General features: G+C 37.2%; 1 protein-coding gene and 1 long non-coding RNA gene across 20 annotated transcripts in view; one reads left to right on the top strand and one right to left on the bottom strand.

Moving 5' to 3' along the window:
• Positions 1 to 15553, bottom strand: part of nedd4l (NEDD4 like E3 ubiquitin protein ligase) — a 91166-nt gene that overhangs the window by 45834 nt on the left and 29779 nt on the right. For 7 of the 19 annotated variants that reach the window (XM_067376462.1, XM_067376460.1, XM_067376465.1 and 4 more), the window contains exon 1: positions 3443 to 6164. In XM_067376462.1, coding sequence (XP_067232563.1) covers positions 3443 to 4555 — 1113 coding nt within the window. In that variant the 5' untranslated portion in view covers positions 4556 to 6164. Of the gene's footprint in view, positions 1 to 3442; positions 6166 to 12650; positions 12705 to 13388; positions 13428 to 15553 lie in introns of those variants that run through there. The other 12 variants (XM_067376470.1, XM_067376469.1, XM_067376475.1 and 9 more) reach the window with 2 other exon arrangements.
• The window catches only part of LOC137012946 (uncharacterized), a 54019-nt gene continuing 38480 nt past the window's right edge, over positions 15 to 15553 (top strand). The window contains exon 1 of the long non-coding RNA XR_010893635.1: positions 15 to 3203. This is a non-coding gene — a long non-coding RNA (uncharacterized lncRNA). The remainder of the gene's footprint in view (positions 3204 to 15553) is intronic.

The following is a 15553-nucleotide window of genomic DNA, read 5'->3' on the forward strand; positions in this document are numbered from 1 at the left end:
CTGTGTGTGGAATAAACTTATTAAGACAACAAGGACGAGCATCGCACATACTCGCAATCTGGGGTGTACAGTGTTTAGGGCACTGAATGTATTTGTAAAAACGAAATCACCATGAATAAGCTTCCTAATGAAAATGACAATAACGCTACACAGTAAAATAATTTAAATACACACAGGGTGTAGTTAACAGGAATCACATTTGGGAGAACATTGTCCAATACCAATGGCGCAATCAAACAATGACACACTCCGGAAGCAGGAATTAAATCTGAGATCTTTAGCAACAACTCAAAACTGGTCAAACTACCACATGCATACAGAAAAACAGTCCAAAAAGAACCTCTTGATAAACAGCTGAGCATAAAAAAAAAATAAAACATTTTTAAAAAAAAATGACACCCAGTTAGTAAGCATCAGAATGGGTGTAACTTCCATAAAAAATACAATAAAAACAAAACAAAAACAAAACAAAAAGCAAAACAAAAAGCAAAACAAAAGCAAAAACAAAACAAAACAAAACAAAAACAAAAACAAAAACAAAAAACAAAACAAAACAAAACAAAACAAAACAAAAAACAAAACAAAACAAAACAAAACAAAACAAAAAACAAAACAAAACAAAACACAAAACAAAAGAAAACAAAAAATAAAAAAATAAAAATAAAATAAAATAAAATAAAATAAAATAAAATAAAATAAAATAAAATAAAATAAAAAAGACATTCAGTTAGTCAGCATCAGAGCAGCAGAATGGGTGTAGCTTTCGGACAACAACGCTCATTTATTGTGGAAAGGTTAAGTATGAGTCACTATTTGTGGTGGTGAGTGAAAAACAAGACCACAAATACATTCTCAAGCCCCTATTCATCATGGAAACCCCACCATGTCCGAGACATTCCTCTGATTAAATGTTAAGTATTTCTGAGTCAAATGGGGTTACAGCCACCAAGCCACCAACAGCATTTGTGAATCACAAACAGAAGCAAAATGAAGCAATTAATTTCCCCAAAAGGTATGAAGGAATGACCTAAGAAACATAAGCTAGTTGAGTCTTAAAGGTCACATTGCAGAAGTATAGTGTCCATTGTGTCCTGACAAAGATTGTGGTCACTAAGGAAACTATTTTCCTACCCTACTGCAATAAAAGTGATGCTTTAAAGAAGTGAAAATGATTTAACTGAATTCTTTTAACTTCACAGTAACTTTGAGACAATTAAGATATCATGTCTTTATGACCCTGAAAACCCTGTTCTCAGACAATGGTCTGATTGTTAAAAATAAATATTTGCTTAGTCATCGTCCTTTACGGAGCTGAGTTAGCAGATGACTCGAGCTGTTAAAGAGGCTGAAAAGTGCAGAAACAGAGGAAACAAGCAGAAATCAAGACAGCAGGAGGCCTTAAGCCAAGAGGCCTTGTTTAAAAAGAGACACAAAAAGTGGAGGGGAAATTTGTCAAACCAAACAACAGATCAAAAGGAGCCTATTAATTTGTAAGCTGTAGTTCATGTAGCTAAGGACTGCAAAGGTTAGGGTCAGGGGTTATGACAACAAGACCTGAGAAAAAACATCCGACAACTGATCCGCAACACTCGGAGATGCTAAAATAAGACTGTACACCCCACAAATTTAGCAACAGGGTTCCTGTCCAAGCCACAACAGTAAGGTAACACAGCAATAGAAAATGCTGACAGAGCTTGTCTCTTTCATTAAATCTCATTTTCATTCTCTCAAATTGTTCTTCTCTTACTTCTGAACACACACAGACTTTTTAAAGCTCTAAATCTTGAGATCTGTAAGAAAGCTGCCACAGCAGACTTACGTGAGATCTTCCCCCACATCCCCACATCATGCTTGCTAAAACTTGTGAGACGGCAAACAGTCACCTGTATTAACCTGAGAGCACTGGCAAGTCTGCAGAAAATCCATGCACCCCACAGGGAACAAATGCAATAAGTGATGACTGAAATGTGATATAGTCATTTGAAAGCTACTGAATTCGGGATATTCTACATGGCATCTTATTAAAAGTAGTAGTTTTGTTACAGAACTTGTATTGTAAAAGTAGATATTCTTTGTAAACCAGAACTCTATAGGTATGATGTATTACAAGCCTTATCTTCAGAGATAATTCAGCAAATATATGCTTGAGGCATTCAGTCATGACATCAAGAAGTAAACAGATCTGTGTGAGAGAAGTTCACTATAGTTGATGAACTCTGCTGGCGGAACATTTAGCTCCTTGACTGACTCATTTCCAGTAAAGCCTTTTGAGCAGGTACTGGAAATACATATGCTGCCATTAGCTGCCATGGAAATTGAGGAAGGTATGTGTGTATGACATTCCTGTTTGTGGAATCGGAAGATTCTTGAATGTAGACATCTCAGAGATTCCAGACCTTCCAATTGCAAATGTGATCGCTGTGAAATTGAAGTCTCACTTTCCATATTCAATCAGAAAGATGCTGATATGCAGCATGAGTTCTGCACATGATGAATACTAGTTTTAGTACTAGTAATGGCTGGTGACAAACTGATGAATGCCACACACTTAAAGAGTGTCAGCACTGCTCTGATGAATTGGTATCTTACATGAGCAGGAATGAATCACTGAAGGGGCTTTCAAATCCCCTAAACTCAATGAAAACATGAAGAGATAACTAATTACATGAGGCAAATATAAAAAGAACTAGGAGGACCATTGGAAAAAGCAAATGCTTAAGACGTGAGAAACTCAAAACAAAGCCTTGAGTTTAATATAACTATTACGCATGGAGATTCTCTCTGTTTTTCTAAAATACTACTTTAGAACAGTGCTGTAAAATCTTTGTTTTAAAAAGTTACTCATACTAAGAAAAGCAGTATGTGTAACTATATATTAGACCTTAATCATCACAGAACAGCTGTTACAAGAGATGAACGGTGACCCAGGCCAAAGGAGAAAGGCTGCTTTCAAAACCAACAACAACACTTGACACGGGACTAAAGATAGAACAGGCTCCTCTTCAAGAGAGGGGAAAAAGACAAGTGGACATGCCCCTATGAATGAAGCAACATCTGAAAATGCTTCCAGCTTATATATTTTCCACTTCTGAATATCATATTGAGTATAAGAATTTGTATACTTATTGGGAAACCAAAGACAGTGCGGTTACGTCTTGCTCCTGGCCCTCATTTTCGTGGAATTTTCACTTCCCAGAATGTGGGTAAGTCATTTCTGAACCCACCTCCTCTTTCCTTGACCAAAATCCTGCTAGCTCTTCTTTCATCTGTTTTTCCCATTCTCTAGCCACTTACAAACTACTAAAACACACTTTGAGAGATCTACACCCAACTGCATACTTTGGGTAACTAAACAATGGCTTGTTAATAAAGCAGGCCTCAAATGTAAAAATGATTAAGCACTTCATATTCAGTTCAACTTTAGACCCTCGGCTGTAATTACCTGTGGATTGCTGCAGGTAGGCACCTTTCCAACGCTAATATCCCGTGCAAGAATGGGACTGTGCTCGCCTCCCTGGCTGAAATAGATCTTAAACTTGGGCTGTCGCGAGTTCTGTTCCTTCCTAATTTTGAATGTGCAGCCTTGAGCTCTGTTCTCAACAATCTCACTTTCAGTCTCCATTTCTGAGATCGGGGCATGAAGGTTTGGCATGGATCCGAGGCGTGAAGGAGCTCCTCTGAATTGCAATGGCTGTGAAGCGCTCCTCTCAAGTCGGATCCTAGGATACCGCACCAAGCGGCTGCCTTTCGAACCTGTGATGCCTAAATCACTCATGTCAGCCTGAGAAGTAGGGCTTGGGTTCCGTCCTTGGTCCTGTTGAAGCTGGAAGACGAGTCTTTGTGTGCCAGGACCTCTGTCTGAGCTTTGCTGGACAGACCAACGGTGGCTATTCTGGCCATCCTCGCTGTATGGCATGATCCTAAACTGCTGGACATCCGAGCCATCTGCGGATCTTCTCCGAATACTGAAACCTCCAATGGTAATCCCTTGAGGACTTTCATTAGGTACACCCAAACTAGCATAACCATTTTGTCCATCACATGGCCGGACACAAAAGACTTGCCTCTTAGGTTGGACGGGCTCAGTACATGGTTGACTTTGTTCCACATTCTGGCAGGATGTGGTTTCTTCTCTATAGTAAGCTGGAGGTGGAGGTAAGTGCCAACTTTCACCAGGCTCAGTGTAGGCTGGAGCTGGATCTTGAGGGTACCCTGGAGGAGGATCAAAGGGCAATGCATCTTCTTGAGATAGAGTTGAGCGTTGTAGAGATATCTGGACAGAGGTGCTCTTGGTCGTCCGTGGTTCAGTTTGACCCTGGAGCTGTGGGATGAACATGGAAGAGCTTCGCTTTAGAGAGGCATCCGAAACAGCAACTGAACCCAACTCTGGGCTTTCAGCAAGTCCTCCGTTTCGCGGCTGCGCATGGAATATCATGGCCCCTGCGCCACTGTAGCCTCTCTCATCTCTGTCTTCCACGGTCCCATTTAGCTCCTCCAACTCTGGTGCAGTGTTACTGCGTCCTGATCCAAAATATAACCGAAGCCGGTGAGACATTCTCCTGTCTTCCTTGATCTGTCTCTGACCAGCTCTTCCTGGATCTGTCTCACCCACTGTTTAGTGTGTCTGATCCCCTTTTGCTCTCCCTCTCTGTCTTGCTCATCCACCCTCTTTCCTTTCTTTCTCTCTCTTTCCCTTACTCACAGACAGAGGCTGCGTTTCGTTTCACAGCTACCAGTGAAGCGCTGCCAGGGAGCTTAAAAGTTCAACCCACAAGCTTCAGGCAGAGAGAGAGAGAGGGATCTGGAAAGAACGGGAGACGGGGAAAAGAAAAAAAAACATCCCATGTGTCAAACTGTTCGAGCTGCAGTTCGATAGCGACAGACAGCAGAAATAGCCCAAGTGGCAAGCTGCATTCCAGGCATGATTGGATAAGGACGCCTGGTGCTCTTGCAAGCAAAGGTGAGGGTAGGGGGGCCAAAGTCACATGATCCAGATGGCACCCACCCCCAGTTCCCGGTTAGACCCAAACAGAACTCTCTCAGCTGCTACTGATCTGTCAGAAGGAACTAGACCGCCGGGGGTGGAATGAGAAAGAGAGGGATCACAGCTGACTCAGGAAACACTCTCCACAAGCTCATAATTCTTTGTGCTCATCCCACACACAGGGCACACTGGGCCAAGCCAAGTTGGGACATGGTGTGACCCACATCTCAAGCTGGTAAAAGAATTTATCCCTACTCCCAAAAAAACAACACAAAAACAAGGCACACAAAACCTCATCAATCAGTCCTATGAGTAAACAGAAGATAGTATTAGAGGTTTGCCACTATCATTACAGACATTGTCTAAAAAATACCAAGGAAATGTACATTTGCTGGAGAAATACTAAAGCTTTTTATGTTGGGGCCTCTGTACAGACATGCAATATTTCTTCTTAAGGGCTGGCATGGCTGAAATGTTCCATCTGCATTTAAAAAAAATACTCAAAGGGAAGTTTTAAACCACAAGACAGTCACTCTCTTTCAACACAGTGACAATGATTCAGGATGCAGCCCAGGGGCCATTTCATTAAAAATAGAGGGGGAATAAATCTACAATCATGAACACTTCTAAAACAAAAGCAAGAAAGCAATTTACTTTTCTTTTAACAGCTTAAAAACCATCTTAAATTATGGGTAATCTGGAAAACAAAATAATTATAAAATAAGTGTTTTTTTTTATTTTATGGAATTTCTGTAAATATGCTCAATCGCTAACTACTGACAGCCATATTTAAATTTATATAAGCCACAAGCTTGTGCTAAATGCTTCATAAAATCTATTTGGGGTAAACAAAAAAAAAAAAAGAAAAAAAAAAAGTTTTCATGCTGGCATTTGCTTTTGCACCACAAACACAATCCAAAAAGAAAATCAGAATCTTTAGATCAGTGTTCAGAACCCTCTGCTATCAGATATGCAAATATCAAACAATTTGACACAGACTGCTGAAAGGCTGAACAAGTCGCTAAAGCCAACGTGAAAGCCCAGAGAGATTACACTACACTGTCCGTATTGAAACTTTGTCTAAGGAGAAACAAAAAGCAAAGGCACTTAATTGCCAGAAGTGTGAAAGACTCCATGTATATCACTAATGGAATGGAATATAGGCCAACAGCATCTACAGTAAAGTCCAAAAGTTTGGAACCACTAAGATTTTTAATGTTTTTAAAAGAAGTTTCGTCTGCTCACCAAGGCTACATTTATTTAATTAAAAATACAGTAAAAACAGTAATATTGTGAAATATTATTACAATTTAAAATAACTGTTTTCTATTTGAATATATTTCACAAAGTAATTTATTCCTGTGATGGCAAAGCTGAATTTTCAGCAACATTACTCCAGTCTTCAGTGTCACATGATCCTTCAGAAAACATTCTAATATGCTGATCTGCTGTTCAAGAAACATTTAATGTGTACAATTGTACAAAATATTTGTGTACAATATTTTTTTTCAGGATTATTTGATGAATAGAAAGTTCAAAAGAACAGTGTTCATCTGAAATCTAATCTTTTGTAACATTATAAATGTCTTTACTGCCACTTTTGATTGATTTAATGCATCCTTGCTGAATAAAAGTATTCATTTCTTTAATTTCTTTTAAAAAAAAATAAAAATAAAAATTCTTACTGACCCCAAACTTTTGAATTGTTGTGTATAATGCTACAGAAGCTTTGTATTTCAGATAAATGCTGTTCTTTTGAACTTTCTATTCATCAAGGAATCCTGAAAAAAAAGTACACAACTGTTTTCAACATTGAAAATAATCATAAATGTTTATTGAGCAGCAGATCAGCATATTAGAATGTTTTCTGAAGGATCATGTGACACTGAAGACTGGAGTAACGATGCTGAAAATTCAGCTTTGCATCACAGGAATAAATTACTTTGTCAAATATATTTAAATAGTACACAGTTATTTTAAATTGTAATAATATTTCACAATATTACTGTTTTTTACTGTATTTTTAATTAAATAAATGTAGCCTTGGTGAGCAGACGAAACTTCTTTTAAAAACATTAAAAATCTTAGTGGTTCCAAACTTTTGGACTGTACTGTATGTAATTCAAATTAGACAATTAACAATAATGAAAAAATAGCCAAACAATAAGTAATATTGTTAAATTTTCTGAAGAAAATGTGAGTTGCGCTTCACCCAAGCAAAACTTGCCACCACATTTCTAAAGGGGAGCTAAGGGGTTTAGTAAAAAGTTGCTTAGCAAAACAGCCAACCTTTAAGTCTATGATATTCGGATTTTTCCATTTGTATAAAACAAATCATCTGCTATACGGAAATCATAATACTGATGTAAACACCCTTTAGAGTGTGTCTGTGCAGCAACACCAGCCCAACATAAAACATGAAGTCAGTTCAGCATCTTATTGGATGGAGTGAGCGAGAGACTCACTGACTGAAAGAAAGGCCTTGATTGTGAATGAGTGGGCGCTCTCTAAAGGGGCTATTGTTTTGGAGGGCACACATGCCCTGCAGTGGCTGAGCTGTGAACAAAGAACGGAGACATTGAGGCGTAAGCATTAGTTTCACAGCACCAAGCATTCTGGGAATTACAACAGAGGGCTTCCACAGTGCTACCTACACATACAATGACTTTCCATAGTATTTACTTAGCTAATATAAAAAACATTTTTTAAAAACCGAAACATTACATAAGCCTAAACAGCAAACATTTGGCTGAATGATGCAAAACGGGTGATTTGAACTGGCCTGTTTTCAAGAAGCACATTCGCTCACCCACACGACTCTGGGATGGTTATGTGTCTCCATGACAGCGGTTTGCGTAAGGAAGAAAAATGTCCTAAAAAAAAAAATAAAAAATCTACAAAAATTGCTATAAATTGTTGTGAACAACCAATTCTACATCTTAACTATAAAAAGAAGCCATTATCTCAACTGTCTTGCTTGGACCACAGTAAAATATGAACCAGTTGGAACTGGAACTTGGGAACAACCATGAGAGCTCATTACAGCTAGCTGTTAAACGGTTTGAAGATACAAAATGCTGTGCACAAAAGAAAGTGGAATGACAGAGCCACCCTCACTGAAAAAGCAGGAGAGAGGGGCAGAAAATGAGAAACTGGGAAAACAACAGCAAAGAAATACAGGGTTACTGATGAGAAGACAGGGAAGAAAATAAAGAGATAACAGAGCAATTGAAATAGACAGAGAGAGAATGCACATGAGAAGGCGTGAAAATCATTCATTAAATCTGTGTTCAGTCAGTGGGACACCATCCATGTGCTCCTTCAGACATATAAGGAAGACGCTCAGATTCTGCTCAGCTCTGCACTGAAACTCGGCCAAAACCCATCACACAGGAGAAACAACAACATTTTCCCTGTGGACTGCAACAACTCATGCGCACACACAATACATCCATCACAGAGTTAGCACAGACAACATCCCACTGCCTAGTCACAAACCAAATGCTATACTTACTGACATTAAGACAGTCATCAGCTGTACTTCAGATCCAGAGCTATAAAATGCACTCAGTGGTTCTCAAATGGTTTTGCTTCAGGCGTCAGTTTCTACACTGGAAATCATTATAGTACCAAAACAGTCCATGTTAAGTTAACATGCAAGTTAATAAGCCTTTTTATTTGCTTTTAGCATTTTTTTCCTTGCCGGTCCCAAACTTATTGTGACCCATTTGTGGGTTGCAACCCACCAGTTGAGAATCACTGGTTTAAAAGATGCCTAAAATATATTTCATTGAAACTTGTATGTCATACATTTTAAGGTGCCATCGAACGTTTTTTACAAGATGTAATATAAGTCTAAGGTGTCCCCTGAATGTGTCTGTGAAGTTTCAGCTCAAAATACCCCATAGATTTTTTTTAATTCATTTTTTTAACTGCCTATTTTGGGGCATAATTAGAATGCGCCCATTCAGGCTGCGGCCCCTTTAATTGCTCGCGCTCTCCGCCCCCTCCCGAGCTCTCGACTCTATCATTGCATAAACAAAGTTCACACAGCTAATATAACCCTCAAAATGTATCTTTACAAAATGTTCGTCATGCATGCTGCATGCATACATCGGATTATGTGAGTACAGTATTTATTTGGATGTTGACATTTGATTCTGAATGAGTTTGATGGTGCTCCGTGGCTAATGGATAATGCTACACAGTCGGAGAGATTTATAAAGAATGAAGTTGTGTTTATGAATTATACAGACTGCAAGTGTTTAATAATGAAAATAATGATGGCTCTCGTCTCTGAACAGAGTAAGAAACGATGCTAACTTTCACCACATTTAACAGTACATTAGCAACATGCTAACGAAACATTTAGAAAGACAGTTTACAAATATCACTAAATATCATTTTATCATGGATCATGTCAGTTATTATTGATCCATCTGCCATTTTTCACTATTGTTCTTGCTTGCTTACCTAGTCTGATGATTCAGCTGTGCACAGCTCCAGACGTTAATACTGGCTGCCCTTGTCTAATGCCTTGAACATGAGCTGGCATATGCAAATATTGGGGGCGTACATATTAATGATCCCAACTGTTATGCAACTCGCCTGTTCTTCGCAGGTCTTTTAAACAAAAGAGATTTATATAAGAAAGGAGGAAACAACAGTGTTTGAGACTCACTGTATGTCATTTCCATGTACTGAACTCTTGTTATTTAACTATGCCAAGATAAATTCAATTTTTAATTCTAGGGCACCTTTAAATAAATTTGTAGTTACACATTTGTAATGAAGTTGTTGTAATCAAAATGAAAAATAAAAATGATACATGTGCTTTAGTACATTACTCAGCACATCAAAAATAAGTACTTTAAAGCACAACAAATTATTTTACTTTTTTTAAATGATTTAAATCTACTTTGTATGTAACATGTACAGTACATGACTGTAATTTACAATCCATTACCAATTAGTATAGACCATGTTTTGAGAGATTATGATAAATTCAGACAATACAACAGGAGGTTGTAAAATGTGGCTGCTGTTTTGTTTGTGGTGCTTGTGACTGACGTCTGCCTGTACTCTGCATAGCATGAAATGGGCTGATGACATGATGTCTGCGCAAGCAGGGTGTGAGGCGGTATGAAAATACATACGTTGACAGGCAGTTAGGACATCATATCATTGCACTGGACAAACATTTTGTGGTCCTATGCCTTCCACAGACGATATATACACATCTAAATACATTTAGACCACTTAACTTAGTGTTTGCTATCAGGATATGAAGAAACCTTCAACCAGCATGACAAAAAATGTTTCTGGAACAAGAAATGTTTCTTTAACACTAAACTGATTCTTTTTTCACATTATCTCCCCATAAGAAAAAAAGTGGTTTTGTACAAGAACAAAATCTAGGTAACTGCATTCCAACCAAAGCAACTGAGTATCGTTGCTATGGGGACACTACTGAATGATTTAGCACTGACAACAGTTGCATAACAGTGGAATTTCTTTTATTGTCACATAATTAATACATCAATTAATATTGTATCTATCTTTCAGTGCAGGTCAAACAACTAGAGCGCCAAGATTTTCTGTGCTGCAAAATAATAAAAAACACCTTCTCTGCAGTCATTTTTTAGACTGTTCTAATGATTGTTTCAGAGGAACATTTGAGAGGTGCAAGCTATTTTCAGACTAAATATTTTGTTATGAGGAGAAAAAGTGAAAACTGGAACACCAGAGAACACACAAACTGTATTCCCACTGAGATGCCTACCTAGACTGCATTAATTGCCATTTTAAGGCATCACAGGTGCTCTGGGATCTCAAAAGGTAGGCTGCAACATTATGTTGCCTTCTTTAGTCACTATAAGGCAGCATTGTTTCATTCAATGCAAAGTCAAAAGAAACTGATTATAAATACAGTTATATTACACTCACTATTAAAAGATAATATTAAAAATTGGTTCATTTAATCTTCTATTTAAAAGGTGCCATTGAACGTTTTTTTTACAAGATGTAATATAAGTCTAAGGTGTCCCCTGAATGTGTCTGTGAAGTTTCAGCTCAAAATAACCCATAGATTTTTTTTAATTAATTGTTTTAACTGCCTATTTTGAGGCATAATTAGAAATGCGCCAATTCAGGCTGCGGCCCCTTTAATTGCTCACGTTCTCCGCCCCCTCCCGAGCTCTCGACTCTATCATTGCATAAACAAAGTTCACACAGCTAATATAACACTCAAAATGGATCTTTACAAAGTGTTCGTCATGCAGCATGTCTAATCGCATAAATATGGTATTTATTTGGATGTTTACGTTTGATTCTGAATGAGTTTGATAGTGCTCCGTGGCTAACGGCTAATGCTACACTGTTGGAGAGATTTATAAAGAATGAAGTTGTGTTTATGAATTATACAGACTGCAAGTGTTTAAAACATGAAAATAGTGACAGCTCTTGTCTCCGTGATTACAGTAATAAACGATGGTAACTTTAACCACATTTAACAGTACATTAACAACATGCTAACGAAACATTTAGAAAGACAATTTACAAATATCACTAAAAATATCATGATATCATGGATCATGTCAGTTATTATTGCTCCATCAGCCATTCTTCGCTGTTGTCCTTGCTTGCTTACCTAGTCTGATGATTCATCTGTTCCAGACGTTAATCCTGGCTGCCCTTGTGTAATGCCTTGAACACGGGCTGGCATATGCAAGTATTGGGGGTGTACATATTAATGATCCCGACTGTTGCGTAACAGTCGGTGTTAAGTTGAGATTCGCCTGTTCTTCGGAGGTCTTTTAAACAAATGAGATTTATATAAGAAGGAGGAAACAATGGAGTTTGAGACTCACTGTATGTCATTTTCATGTACTGAACTCTTGTTATTCAACTATGCCGAGGTAAATTCAATTTTCAATGGCACCTTTAACTTTTTGTGGTTGTCATGTAATTTTAAAGTATTGCGCTTTTAGCTTAGCAACATTCTAGCATCAAACTCTATTGGAATCTATTGGAAGTTTTCTGCGCTATTTGTGCGAGTTGCTGCCAATGTAAAGCGTACCAAATAAGTCATTTTCGATGTACTATGACAATTTTAGTACAGGTACACTGGTGATATAAGCTAGTGTTTTCTATTCTCAAAACTTGCGTGGGATTGAAAGCATAGAGGAGCAAGCAGTGAGAGTGTCAAAAAGTTGTCAAAAGAAATGCTCAACTTTAATTTAAAAAAAAAAAAAAAAAAAAAGCCAATCAGTAATTTGAAGACAATGACATCTGTCATAAGCATTTCAAAATCTTATTTTACTGGTGAATTTAGTCCTGAATTCACATTGCTAGACATTACTACATCTAAATCAGATTTCAATTTGCATGCATTCATTGTAGAAGCTGTGGCTCGATTATCAAAAACTTCGTAGTCAGTAATGTAGAAATGAACCAAGGCAATTCACTAGATTTTGGAGCAGAGCTAGAAAGTGGTAACAAATTACTGAATAACACCAATAGGTCACAATATATCACACATTTAAGAGAAGGAGGGATCATCATACCATTATTGATCTATTAAGTATAAGACAAATAGGACCATTAATGTCAAATGCCTGCTAAAATTCTGACTGACATGATACTGTCAGGTGGAGGTGGTTCTTACCAGGCGGTTTTCATCAAACACCTCAAAAAGAAGCCTGTGGTTTTGTGGGCAGACCTGCAGACATGACAGAAGAGAGAATGCAAAGTTATTAAATATTTTTTGTTTAATATTGTCAAAGAAATTCAATTAATAAACCGAAAATAGAATGGCTAATAAAAAACCCCCCACACATTTCTCAGTCCCATGCAAGATACCTAACCCTCTAAAGCAGGCATTTGCTATGTAGATATAAAACCATTTTATTGGCGGAGATGTTTTGTGAGATTCAGGAGTGCCAAACCTGGTTCTGGTGTAAATGTGAGTAAAGTATTCTAATGAATTGGGAGGTCATTATCGTGGGCTTAGAATAGCGCCTATAAATCACGTCTGTGTGAATGGACTTCCAAATGAAGCAGCTCTTCAGATCGTTTTACGTGCAAGCAACATTACCGGCCATCGACGTCACACACTTATGTGCTGCCTCTAATAATAGATTATTACAATTGTAGAGGTGCCGAAAGGTGAGGTATAATAACAGATGTGCATTCCGAGATATATTACAAAGCACTGATTTCTTGATAGGACTGGGCAGAGTCAAGATTCAATAAAAGAACAAAATTGCAGATACAAATGATAATAGGGTAAATTTATGAATTAGAAGAGCCAGGTTTGGCTTATGCCGGACAACCAAATAAAAATAAATAAATAAATAAATAAAATAATAAAAATAAAAAATAAAAATCGGAAAAAGCAACTTACTCTGAAATAGAATTCCTCATTCCATTTGGGATTGAGAGTCTGAAAAAGAAAAACATGTTCATTTATGCGTGTCAACATTTTCTGTGATTCTGATTTTTTTTCTGTTTATTAATATATAAGATTTCTGGAAATGCTAATGTCAAAAAGTACAACAAAAATGTATTAAAAAAATACATCAGTTATTATAAATTCAAGTTATTTAATTCTAATTTAAAGCACAGTACAAATCTACATCCCGTTTAAAGGAACACTCCACTTTTTTTGAAAATAGGCTAATTTTCCAACTCCCCTTGAGTTAAACAGTTGAGTTTTACCGTTTTCGAATCCATTCAGCCGATCTCCGGTTCTGGCAGTACCACTTTAAGCATAGCTTAGCATAGTTCATTGAATCTGATTAGACCGTTAGCATCGCGCTTAAAAATGACCAAAGAGTTTTTAAATTTTTCCTATTTAAAACTTGACTCTTCTGTAGTTAAATCGTGTACTAAGACCGACAGAAAATAAAAAGTTATGATTTTCTAGGCTGATATGGCTAGGAACTATACTCTCATTCAGGCGTAATAATTAAGGAACTTTTCTGCCGTTCCATGGCTGCAGCAGCGCAATGATATTACGCAGCGCCCGTGAGCCCCTGCTTGCACAGGGAACGTGCCTTGCAGCCATGGAGACGTATGTGAGAGACGCTGCGTAATATCATTGCGCCTGCTGCATGATACGGCAGCAAAGTTCCTTGATTATTACTTGATTATTATCAGATTCAATGAACTATGCTAAGCTATGCTAAAAGTGGTACCGCCAGAACCAGAGATCGGCTGAATGGATTCGAAAACGGTAAAACTCAACTGTTTAACTCTAGGCGAGTTGGAAAATGAGCCTATTTTCAAAAAAAGTGGAGTGTTCCTTTAATACTTTTAAATTCAATTCAAATGCAGGAATTGAACTTAATTTTAAAAGGCATTCTCAGTTCAATTCTGAATCATGATGATAATTGTTTATAAAAAATTTAAGTCAGAAAGTTAGTGCCTAAAAATCGTTATGTTGGAGAATGTGGAGTGGATTCAGTTATTTAACAGCAGTATGCCATTATCTTGAAGAGATTTACAACACAAAGGAAATTTAGACCAGAAGACCTTGGGTAATATTTACTATATCTGAATAAAATATTTTATGGTTGTTTACAGAGAAAGATAAATAGAAGGAGGGAGAGAGGGAGAGGGAGATTGAGAGAGAGAGAGAGAGAGAGAGACCGACCCAGCCCTTGACTGGTATTGTATTGATCCTTTTAAGTGGAAGAAGAACTTAATCATTAAATCAACATGGAAGGCTGACTGACAGTTTAATTTAAAATGTACCCAGAGGAGTACCTTAATTGATTTAGCGTAAATGTAAGAAACAAACATATAGAATAGATACAACTAAATGCTTCCATTTTAAATTCATTTTACAGTGTTCAGTTTTTAACAATCCTAATACTACTTATTATCTCCAGGTTCTCAAATTCTCGAATCTCAGATTTTCAATGTGGTCTTAAAAGATTTTAATTTAATTAAAATGACATTCGCACAAGAACTCAATGATTAGCAGGTCATAAACATACATATACGTGTAAACTGATATGATTCGCACACACAAACATGCTGTAAATAGGCCTGTTTTATTGGTCTGTGAACCATGTGTCAAAGCTTGTGAAAATACTTTGGGTTATTAAAGCGTAGAAATACACGCAGGTGTTAATTACACAGGAAGAACACAAAGTAATGAAGGCTGCTGATATAGCTAAAAAGTATGCTCTTACACATTTCTCTCTTATTAATATGCATCAATATAACAGTACACAGTAAACAACACTAATATTTACCTACATTTATTTTTAAGTAAAACATTTCTAATGTACAAAATGTTCACAAGGAGACATCCAAGAACATTTGAGTGATGATTGAACAAATCATTAAATTAGAGTTTTGAATCGATGCACTGAAACACACAGTTTTTCATTGTCAGCAACATAAGCCCGCCTACTCGGATTCATCTATGTCTTATTACTCATTTATTGTAAAACTGAAATAACTCAATTAACTGAAATCCTCTCTCCTTGCAGTGACTAAATCACTTATGGCAGCCAGGGCATTCTCTCTCTTCCGATTTGATTCTTCTTGACTGTGTCT

Source organism: Chanodichthys erythropterus, chromosome 22 (genome assembly GCF_024489055.1).
Source record: "Chanodichthys erythropterus isolate Z2021 chromosome 22, ASM2448905v1, whole genome shotgun sequence".
NCBI classification, from domain to species: Eukaryota; Metazoa; Chordata; class Actinopteri; order Cypriniformes; family Xenocyprididae; genus Chanodichthys; species Chanodichthys erythropterus.